The sequence below is a fragment of the Rhinoderma darwinii genome, chromosome 5 (genome assembly GCF_050947455.1).
Source record: "Rhinoderma darwinii isolate aRhiDar2 chromosome 5, aRhiDar2.hap1, whole genome shotgun sequence".
NCBI classification, from domain to species: domain Eukaryota; kingdom Metazoa; phylum Chordata; class Amphibia; order Anura; family Rhinodermatidae; genus Rhinoderma; species Rhinoderma darwinii.
In genome coordinates, this window is record NC_134691.1 from 340,473,526 (window position 1) to 340,485,551 (window position 12,026).

At 44.1% G+C, this 12,026-nt stretch overlaps 1 protein-coding gene across 4 annotated transcripts in view; it reads left to right on the plus strand.

The window, feature by feature from the left end:
* The window catches only part of NOS3 (nitric oxide synthase 3), a 148,948-nt gene that overhangs the window by 106,513 nt on the left and 30,409 nt on the right, over window positions 1-12,026 (plus strand). For all 4 annotated transcript variants that reach the window (XM_075827823.1, XM_075827822.1, XM_075827824.1 and 1 more), the window contains 7 exons: window positions 5,431-5,527; window positions 6,828-6,976; window positions 7,619-7,781; window positions 7,896-7,987; window positions 8,321-8,462; window positions 8,890-9,029; window positions 11,148-11,322. In XM_075827823.1, coding sequence (XP_075683938.1) covers window positions 5,504-5,527; window positions 6,828-6,976; window positions 7,619-7,781; window positions 7,896-7,987; window positions 8,321-8,462; window positions 8,890-9,029; window positions 11,148-11,322 — 885 coding nt within the window. In that variant the 5' untranslated portion in view covers window positions 5,431-5,503. The remainder of the gene's footprint in view (window positions 1-5,430; window positions 5,528-6,827; window positions 6,977-7,618; window positions 7,782-7,895; window positions 7,988-8,320; window positions 8,463-8,889; window positions 9,030-11,147; window positions 11,323-12,026) is intronic.

Below are 12,026 nucleotides of genomic sequence, written 5' to 3' on the forward strand. Positions count from 1 at the left end.
CCTGACAGATACATAGTGATATATCCTGCAGATTATTACACCACTGACCTCTCTACAGATCTGCAGAACATTGCTCCTCTACCTCCTGACAGATACATAGTGATATATCCTGCAGATTATTACACCACTCACCTCTCTAGAGATCTGCAGAACATCGCTCCTCCACCTCCTGACAGATACATAGTGATATATCCTGCAGATTATTACATCACTGACCTCTCTACAGATCTGCAGAACATTGCTCCTCTACCTCCTGACAGATACATAGTGATATATCCTGCAGATTATTACACCACTGACCTCTCTACAGATCTGCAGAACATTGCTCCTCTACCTCCTGACAGATACATAGTGATATATCCTGCAGATTATTACATCACTGACCTCTCTACAGATCTGCAGAACATCGCTCCTCTACCTCCTGACAGATACATAGTGATATATCCTGCAGATTATTACACCACTGACCTCTCTACAGATCTGCAGAACATTGCTCCTCCACCTCCTGACAGATACATAGTGATATATCCTGCAGATTATTACACCACTGACCTCTCTACAGATCTGCAGAACATTGCTCCTCTACCTCCTGACAGATACATAGTGATATATCCTGCAGATTATTACACCACTGACCTCTCTACAGATCTGCAGAACATTGCTCCTCCACCTCCTGACAGATACATAGTGATATATCCGGCAGATTATTACACCACTGACCTCTCTACAGATCTGCAGAACATCGCTCCTCTACCTCCTGACAGACACATAGTGATATATTCTGCAGACTATCTTGAACAACCATAAAATTCTGGACCCTGGCTCCCCCCCAGCAATGATGGACATTCGTGAATTTGTCCTCTGTTCTTTTTGGCGACCGTTGGTCCGGTATTTCTGCACGGTGGTCATGTGACGTTGGGGGGTTTAATACCGGATCAGGTGATAATTTCCCGTATCTCATTGCGCTGGACATTGTGTTTATATTTTGGCAGCTGCGTCTCCATCTCCCCTGACCACGCGTCGCAGCAATGATAAGAAATAAGATCGGGGCTCATATTTTTCATGCTGTCAGTTTTGGGGACTACTACTCCCTGCAGGACTCACGCCACGAGAAGCCCGAGCACCACTACATCTACTAGAAGCCCTATATAGATGAGCTACTGGGTAAATACGCCCCCATTAAATGGAGTCTCAAAGTGACGCGCAAGGGGTTAAACTTACACTCTTCTACCTGCACTAAATTGTTGAGGATTACAAAAAAAAAAAAAAAAACACTGAAAAATACAACTTTTAGTAATCCTGGACGGGCCCTTTTAAACTTCCATATTTCATGTGCCACGTGGAGAGGAAGTAAATAGTACAGCGCACAGAACTTCCTGTGACCACTCCCATACACACCGCTACATGTGCTCAAGTGGTGGCCACCCAGACAGGAAGATGGGGGTTGCTAGGCAACTTAGTGCTGGCTTCTTAACAACTGGTATACAGAGTAACGTTTAATAAATACTTTACACATATTACACATGTATCAATATACACACAACATAAAGCAAAAGTCATTATATATATATTATAGCTCCATCCATGCTGGAACGGTCGGGTCAGGGCCCTGTTCACATCACGTTTTGGCTCTACGATTCGCGTGTTTATAGGGCTCCATTAGTCCAGCAGAGACCATAATGTGTGTCCTTTTAGTCTCCGTCGGGCTGGTATATGTCCGTATACCCATTATTATGTTTTTTGGAGGATGGCACAGTCTAGTAGATCACACTATTCCATCCTGAGGGACCCCGCAAAATAAAAAATAAAAAGTATACTGCACGGTTTACTGTTTTTAACATGGGAGCTTATAAGTGACGGATGTAAATCACATCACTATCCATATATGAGACTTCTCCGGGGAACAGAAACGCCAGCCAGTGCGTTGCGGACCCTCTGGCCGAGTATTCCGACATGTCAAAGGTCCAACCGTCACCGTCCATATATAGACGGTGATATCAGGAGCTTCCCCGGGCACAGTGATTCAGGTAGCGCTCTGCCCGGGGGAGGGTTTGGGTGATGTATCTCACTGTTTACCTGCATAGTGCGATACTTTTCTCAGTTTTCCCCCTACCCGTTCCCCTGTCTGACCAAAGTGTTCACCCCTAAAAAGGGCCTCCCTGATATAGCGCTGCTAGACAACATGAGATATTGCAACTTGCAGAATACTCTCGGGCAGTGATCTCCAACCTGTGGCAGGACTACTACTCTAATCATGCCCTGACATCCTGAGACTTGTGCTCCTTATAACTCTCTCTCTCTCTAGCGCCATCTATAGGTAGCTACCCTGAAAGTTACTGCCTCGCTCCAGTGTCATCTTAGGACATAGGGTATTTATTAGTCGGACGTGGTCAGATCTGTTTGGGTCCGTTGACCCTCATCAGCACCATGATTGTGGTCTCTGGTTGGCATGAGGTGATGACTTGGAGGTCACACTTATTCTCCTGCACTTTCCCCAGGTGTACACACCAGTATATAGGAAAGACGAGCCCAGTTTTAATATTAACATCTCATTTCCCATCAAGCCCAAGCCAGCGTAGCGGCCGTGAAAGGTGCCGGGATTTCCATTGTTTTGTTCAGGAAAGTGACGTCCGTTGGTTTGCGAGGTCAGCTTTTCCACGTCCAGATCCATGTGCATCGTGTCCTGCTACACATATCCCCCCCCCCCGTATAATTTAGCACATTGTTAATGCTCTTCGCTGTTTTCAATATCGTCCAGTGCCAGTCAAAAAATAATAATTTATCTCTTGCCAGCTGGAAACTGTCAACATGCTGCTGTTTGTGGATTCGAAATGAACAGGATCTGATTGGATTAGAAAAACATGGCTGCTTTCTTCTAGAAACATTGCTATACCTGTCCATCGGTTGGTTCTTGTATTGCGGCTAAGCTCCAATGAAATAAATAGGACTGACCTGCAATACCACTCACAACCTGTGGACAGGTTTGGCAGTGTTTTTAGAAGGTAACAGCCATCTTTTTCTAATCCTGTACAACCGCTTCAACATTAATACCCCATTTAGTTCTGCTCATTAACCCATGAACACCTAATGCATAGATTAGGAGAAAATCACTTGGAGACTTTAACAAGTTACTGTTGTTGGATCTGTAATTCTTACTATGTGACTCTAATAAATATTTGCAATGTAGAATGGTATCCTGCTGTTATTAAGCTGTGGGTTTAATATAGCCTGCAGCTTGTATTATACTTCAGAGCTGCACTCGCTATTCTGCTGGTGGAGTCACTGTGTACATACATTACATTACTTATCCTGTACTGATCCAGAGTTATATCCTGTATTATACTCCAGAGCTGCACTCACTATTCTGCTGGTGGAGTCACTGTGTACATACATTACATTACTTATCCTGTACTGATCCTGACTTACATCCTGTATTATACTCCAGAGCTGCACTCACTATTCTGTTGGTGGAGTCACTGTGTACATACATTACATTACTTATCCTGTACTGATCCTGAGAGACTCCAACAGCAGAATAGTGAGTGCAGCTCTGGAGTATAATACAGAATGTAACTCAGGATCAGTACAGGATAAGTAATGTAATGTATGTACACAGTGACTCCACCAGCAGAATAGTGAGTGCAGCTCGAGTATAATACAGGATGGCACTCAGGATCAGTACAGGATAAGTAATGTAATGTACACAGTGACTCCACCAGCAGAATAGTGAGTGCAGCTCTGGAGTATAATACAGGATATAACTCAGGATCAGTACAGGATAAGTAATGTAATGTATGTACACAGTGACTCCACCAGCAGAATAGTGAGTGCAGCTCTGGAGTATAATACAGGATATAACTCAGGATCAGTACAGGATAAGTAATGTAATGTATGTACACAGTGACTCCACCAGCAGAATAGTGAGTGCAGCTCTGGAGTATAATACAGGATGTAACTCAGGATCAGTACAGGATAAGTAATGTATGTACACAGTGACTCCACCAGCAGAATAGTGAGTGCAGCTCTGGAGTATAATACAGGATGTAACTCAGGATCAGTACAGGATAAGTAATGTAATGTATGTACACAGTGACTCCACCAGCAGAATAGTGAGTGCAGCTCTGGAGTATAATACAGGATATAACTCGGGATCAGTACAGGATAAGTAATGTAATGTACACAGTGACTCTACCAGCAGAATAGTGAGTGCAGCTCTGGAGTATAATACAGGATGTAACTCAGGATCAGTACAGGATAAGTAATGTAATGTATGTACACAGTGACTCCACCAACAGAATAGTGAGTGCAGCTCTGGAGTATAAGGGCATGACCACACGTGGCGGATTTCCTCCGCAACTGTCCGCATCAATGCCGCACAGAATCTGCGTTGCAGATTCTGCTGCGGATCTGCACAAAATGTGCAGTAAATTGATGCGGACTAGCTGCTGCGGACTGCGGTAAAAGTACTTCCCTTCTCCCTATTCAGTGCAGGATAGAGAGAAGGGACAGCACTTTCCCTTGTGAAAGTCAAAGAAATTCATACTTACCGCCCGTTGTCTTGGTGACGCATCCCTCCTTCGGCATCCAGCCCGATCTCCCTGGATGACGCGGCAGTCCATGTGACCGCTGCAGCCTGTTATTAGCCTGTGATTGGCTGCAGCCGTCACTTAGACTGAAACGTCATCCTGGGAGGCCGGACTGGAGACAGAAGCAGGGAGTTCTCGGTAAGTATGAACTTCTATTTTTTGACAGGTTGCTGTATATTGGGATCGGTAGTCACTGTCCAGGGTGCAGAAACAGTTACTGCCGATCGCTTAACTCTTTCAGCACCCTGGACAGTGACTATTTACAGACGTCTCCTAGCAACGCTCCCGTCATTACGGGAGCCCCATTGACTTCCTCAGTCTGGCTGTAGACCTAGAAATACATAGGTCCAGCCAGAATGAAGAAATGTCAAGTTAAAAAAGCAAGACGCATCCGCAGCACACATAACATGTGCATGACAGCTGCGGACTTCATTGCGGAAATTAGAATCTCCATTGAAGTCAATGGAGAAATTCCGCCATGAGTCCGCCACTGCTCCGCAACAGACAGAGCATGCTGCGGACACCAAATTCCGCTCCGCAGCCTATGCTCCGCAGCGGAATTTTACGCCTCGTCTAAACGAACACTGCTAAATTAAAGTGTAAGTCAATGGACAAACGGCTCCGCTGCGGATTAACGCTGCGGAGTGTCCGCAGCGGAATTTAAGTGAAATTCCGCCACGTGTGAACCCAGCCTAACTCAGGATCAGTATCTGGATCTGGATAAGGATCTGTTTATGGAGATTAATTTTATATGTAAACTGTTACATGGTGATCAGAGGGGAGTACGGTATATGTCCTGCGTCCGATGAGTTGACATTTACAGACCTTTTATGTTCCCTTACAGTACAGCTAACGGAGGTCAGAACCAGAAATGTCTCCGCATCAAGAACTGGGAGAACCAGACCCTGTCTTACGACATGCTAAATGTGCAGACCAAGCAGGTAGGACAATGTCTGCATACCCTGAAATCTATAGTCTACACTGTATGTACATAGTGGAGCATCCATCCCCCTACAACAGAGATCTCCATGTGTTCTGCAGACTTAGACTCCTTTACTGAGGTGTATTCAGGGCTCCCTTAAAGTTCTCCTTCGGGGAACCTACAAATATATTAGGGAACTGCATGAATAGCAATTCCCTGATACACTTCCATTATCACTCTTGTTGACAAGGTACAGGTTGCAGTCTGTATGATGACTATGGAGCTATGGCAGACTGTCATAAACATCCTATGTCGCTGCCGGCAATTTGCTTTTATTGTGGCTTTCATTTACATTATTGGATCATTCCTGTTTGCGCTGATATTAGAGGACGAGGTACATTAGGGAATCGCTATTCATGCAGCTCTTCTTAGGGAAAGCAATCAAGTAATGTGCGGAATACAGAGCAGTGAGTTACCAGCGCCACCTAGTGGTAAGAACCCATATCAACAGTCTCCATAATCCTACATAGACATGTCCCAGCTGAGGTCCCATAATCACCATTATGGGGTCCTTTGGGTTTGTCGCATGCATCAATATTCTCCAGTCAAATCTTACAAAATTAGCTACGGAAGCTCCGAACGAGACCTCCAATGCTAATGTGAACACAGCCTTATTTGTACTGCTTTTCAATTCTGAGCAGTGCATTGTGGGAGTTCAGATGATAATTGTAGTTAGAGCTGGGCTGTTAGGTCACATGTCTGACAGCACTGAGGCGCTAAATTGCTGTCTGTTTCCAATGGCAACCAGCAGAAGTTTGTGAATGGTAAAAAAAAAATGTGAAATAACTCAATCTGTACAAAAATACCAAAGTAAATGACCTTGTGTGCACCCAAATGACTATCCACAAAAGTATGTACATCCGAACTAACTTAAATTTTATTTTTAATCTGTGGACATTGATGTGGATGGTGATTTGGATCCACACAAGGTTTCCGTAACAATATGGCCCCTGGATGAAATCAGAAGGCAACGTTTTGTCCTCTGGGTCTCCCAGTAGTGCAGCCCCCGGCTTTGGGCCTGTAACTTCAAGTGATCAGATCCATTACAATACCCTAAAGGTTTATCACCCAACTTTCCCAGACTTCTGAATGGCTAATCTGCTTATTTATGCAGCAATAATCGAGCAGGAGAAGTAACCAGGCCGATTTGGCATTCATGGGTTTGGCAAAGCTGGGTGACAATCCTCGTGGGGGGTGTAATGGCAGCCGTATTGCTTTACACCCAGTTTTCCAAATATAACAGAATCACTTGTACGCAGGATGTGGCATGCACAAAGGCCCGCTGCTTGGGCTCCGTCATGTTGCCACCCCAGATGACCTGTCCTCAACCACAAGAACCAAAATCCCCAGAGGAACTTCTTCCCAAAGCCAAGGACTTCATCAACCAGTACTACAACTCCATCAAAAGGTGAGTGTAGGTGCCAAACGCTAATGTCCGCCATCATGGTGCCCGTAAGGGTTGTCAGTGCAGGGTTACAGTTCCTTTGCCTCCTACTGCTCTGTTAAATACACCAGGAGGCTCAGGATGAACAGAGCTATGGGGTAGAGACAGGGGAGTTCTGCATTGTATAGGACAGGGGAAGGATTTGCCAATGTCCTGTGGTATACCTGTCATAGAAAAGTCCGAAATCGCTGCTTGGGAAACCACGAGGTTGGGTCGGGGATACTGAACCACCTCTAAAGCATGGATCGTTCTGAAATCTATTCTTGAGGTGGGTCCATTGTCGTCATTGGTCATCCCTTCAATCTTCGTCCCCATACAGGCCATGTCTGATGCAGCAGTAAGGGGTTGGTGTGGCAGGACTACTACTCTAATCATGCCCTGACATCCTGAGACTTGTGCTCCTTATAACTCTCTCTCTCTAGCGCCATCTATAGGTAGCTACCCTGAAAGTCATTGCCTCGCTCCAGTGTTATCTTAGGACATAGGGTATTTATTAGTCGGACGTGGTCAGATCTGTTTGGGTCCGTTGAACCTCATCAGCACCTCTTAGAAACTCTAAAATAATACCAGATTCCTACCGTAATACAACGTTCATGCATCTGTTAGATCCCAGTCAAAGTCTCACGTCGAGCGAATGAAGGAGGTGGAGCAGGAGATCCTCACCACAGGATCCTATCAACTCAAAGAGACGGAGCTGATCTTTGGCGCCAAGCAGGCTTGGAGGAACACTTCCCGATGCGTGGGCAGGATACAGTGGTCAAAGCTTCAGGTACTTCAGGGTCTAAAGACGGATTGTGGAATATCTAGGACGACTTCTATTATGGATTATAGAATTGCATTTCCTATTCGAGAAGCTGTAGATCTTATGTTTGTATCTCTGCAGTTGTTTGATGCCAGGGACTGCCGGAGCACGCATGAGATGTTCACCTACATCTGCAACCATATGAAATACGCCACTAACAAAGGCAACCTCAGGTACAGTGTGACAGGTGGGCAGAGAAGGACGATCACCTTCACGACTAATGAGTCCTTCTCTGGGCTTGACACCTATGTTGCATACATAGTAGTCTCTGAGGTGGTCTACAACTGGTGCCCACCATGTGTAAACCAATGATTGGGTACATTGAATGCTCTATCGATGATCCTGGTGTACCCAAAGAGAACAGTAGACCCTTAAGGGGTATTGGTGCCATTTAATTTACATTCACCAACTCCTTGGTCTCTACTTTGCCCACTCCTCATTTGAGGCATCTTGATGTAGCCTCCATCGCCTTATGGGTTTTTCACGTTATTTCGTTACGTTCACAGGTCAGCCATCACCATCTTCCCTCAGAGAAAAGATGGGACCTCAGATTTCAGGATCTGGAACAGTCAGTTAATCCGCTATGCGGGATATAGAAAGGAGGATGAGACTGTGGTGGGAGATCCAATAAACATTGAGTTGACCGAGGTGGGATTTTCTCTGGTGCTCAACTTTTACTAACTTTATACATTGAGTCTTCTCTTATGTAGTCTATGTCTTCCTTGGTTTATGATATTCTGCTCAATATCATGATCTCCTTACAAAGTCGTCGTCATCATCACTATTGGTCAACATGTTATACTCATATGTCGTTCTTGGTTTATGATCTTCTGCTCAATATTTTTGTCTCCTTTCGAGTTTCCATTGGGGTCTTCCAATCATCATCACTATTGGTCAATATGTTCTCAGTGTCCACTCATTGTTAAAGCTTACGTCTCCTGTATCTTCACATAATATCTCCACTTTCTCTGCTAACAATAAGAAATATATTGGACCAAAGAATATTGGTCTACGAGTCGCGCTCTGAGCTCTAGATGTTCCTCAAAGGCCTTAATCGCCACTCTTCGTCTTACAGCTATGCGTCCAGCTGGGCTGGAAACCAAAAGGTGGCAGATTTGATGTGTTGCCTCTTCTCTTACAAGCCAATGGAGATGATCCAAAAGTCTTCGAAATTCCTTCTGATCTTGTCTTAGAGGTCCCCCTGAGACACCCAACGTAAGCAAAATGTTTTCCATATCTTTCATTAGAACGTGTTGATGGCCAACAAAAGATACGGTCTTCATCTGAAACTAAATTACTAGTGTCTATTCTGAAGATTCATAGAAGTGTATTTCCACAGGTTTAAAAAAAATAATCTATATATATTTTAATATAGTTATGTCTCAGGCTCTCAACTGTATGGCTTTCTATTGAGTAGAGACATGCTAGATCTAGACCACCAGGGATTTAACCATTATCCATATTCACTGCCCTAGACTACCAGGGATGTGTCCATCAACCCCCATCACCACCATAGACCTCCAGGGGTGTTTTCAGACATGTATGGCATATCCACAAGACATGGCGTAGATATCTGATAGAGGCGGGTCCCAATTCTGGCCATCTCGCCTGGTAAGGCAGCTACTGCATTCAGGTGGAGAATGATTGGAGAAGTGGTGAAGTTTTTCCATTCATTTGTATGGAAGTTATGGAAAGTACAAAATAAGCACAATGATAGAATGTTTCGTTCCGTTAATTATCAAATTGACTGCCTGAAAATAGAACGATTAAAATATTGTTTATTAGATTGTTCATTAAAATGAGCTATCCTAGCCCTCAGTACAATATAACAGGCTCAGATGAGGTAGTCAGTAATGAGGAGAGGTGTACTGATGTGATAGTGTAGTTCCAACCACCAAGCAACGCCTCTCCCCTCATGATATATTCTACTGACTAACGCGTTTCAGTGCCACATATATAAGTGACACATCATCAGGGATTATCAATTCTTTCAATATAGTTTTTGTTTCACTGTTAATTCTGCCGGCTAGCACAATTGTGTGCTTGTTAAACCTCACGGCGCGTGTACGACTCTAATGCATTGGCCGCACACGCGCCGGCGAAGTTCCGGTCTATTTGACAGGCCATATCCCACCCACTCTGCTGACGTAGCTTAGGCCAGGCACCAACCCGCAGTGAACACGTCAAAACAATGACGTTGCAGGATGAGTGCCGAGCCTCCTTTCTAGCTACCAATCAGCTTTGAGAAGAACGCTACAGCATCCCAGGTTAGCTTGGAGATACTTGGAGTCATTACTGACTACCTCATCTGAGCCTGTTATATTGTACTGAGGGCTAGGATAGCTCATTTTAATGAACAATCTAATAAACAATATTTTAATCGTTCTATTTTCAGGAAGTTATGGAAAGGGCCGAGTCCACTTGCTCAGGAGTTTGCAAAACTCCCATAAAATTGATTGGAGAGAGCCGCGTGGCCACCTCATTGCCCGCCTTGATGTCTCCAAGCAGAGACCCCGTTCTGGAGATCAATGTGGGTCCCAGCTCTGGAACCTGCACCGATCAGACATTTATGGCATGTCTTTTGGATATACCATAAATGTCTAAGTTGGGAACACCAATTAAACCACTTCACCACCAGGGATGGCACCATCAAGCCCTTTAATGCTCTAGGCCTCCAAGGAGGCCTCCATAAACTCCTTCACAGGAAGTTACTATTAACCTTTCAACAGGGACATTACCTCAAGCCCATAAACTAACTAAACTAGCAGATTTTTCTGGTACCCCCTTTATTTCGCTAGACCTCCAAGGATGTCTTGATTTACAATTATGCCCCAACTATATTGATTTCTATTAAAATCAAATTAGCAGAAGAAGCTAGCTACTTCCTCCCTCACTAATGGTCTTATAAGCTATAAAAGAGGGTAAAGGCTCTGGTCTGTGTGTCGAAAGCCTTATGATGAAGTCTCTGCACAGTTAGAGGGATGAGGGAGTTAGCTCTATTATTGTGATTGACTGCCGGGGAGACCTGAGAGAAGGCAGTGCTGGATCCTCTGGTTGACCGGGTGACAGAAAAGCAACCCAAGGTCAACTAATATGGCTGACAATAGCTTCTTTGACAGGAAGTAGCTGTCTGATACCTACCAAAGGCCAGAGAAGACTTAAACAGTGTTTTCAATAGGAAGAGAATGCACACAGTGACTGAACCTAGGGATTTAGGAACCCTGTTCTGCTATCATTTTATGTTATCTATATTTATCAAATATATTTTAGAAACATGTACATGCGTTTAAGATCTATATTGTTGTTGTTGCTTTTTATTCCCTTGCTCTCTAGCTACGAGTGGTTTGCAGAATTGGGATTAAAGTGGTACGCATTGCCTGCCGTGAGCAGCTTACTCCTGGAGATTGGAGGGTTGGAGTTCCCAGCGGTGCCGTTTAATGGCTGGTACATGAGCACTGAAATTGGGATGCGGAACCTGTGCGACTCTTATCGATATAATATATCTGAGGTAAGTACATTGAATTGTGGAGGGTTGTACCTTTCTTTCCATATAAGACTTATGTATGATAGAAGAAGTCTCGGCAGCTGCTATGTTCGCTATGGAGGGCCAAGCTCAGTTGGCCCATCTACAGTTCCTCATTGCAATCTCAGAGAGTGGTTTCCATTACTTGTTCTCAATGGAGTTATGGCCACGCATGGGCATTCACTCTCCACTGAATTAAGTAGGAGTTACAAAAAAAGCTCTCGGAGCTCCCTGTTGTAGTGTAATAATCTTCTGAAAAATTGAGATAGAAAAGAAGATAGTGAATCAAACTAAATTGCTGAAGTTTAGAGTCAGACAGATGCTGCAAAGGCTAATCAAATTTTAGGATGCATAAAAAAATCCTCATTATAAGAAATTAAGTAAGATAACATAGAATATTGTGAACCGTTTTGGACTTCCAGGTTTGCTTGTATATAATATAATATAATATACAGCTGTACCTTACATGCTTTACCTGCCTCCTTCTGGATGAATATAGTGAGACTCTCTATAGTATGTTCGATATAGCTATGTAACTGCTCAGAATGATTGTTCTATATATAAGCCAACACATCCCTACGTGCAGAGGTCGTCACAGAGATTAAAAGGAAATATGAGAATCGCACAGCAAGCAGCAAACACCGCTCCCGAAGATACAGGATGCAATATGTGTTGGAATAGTACACAGG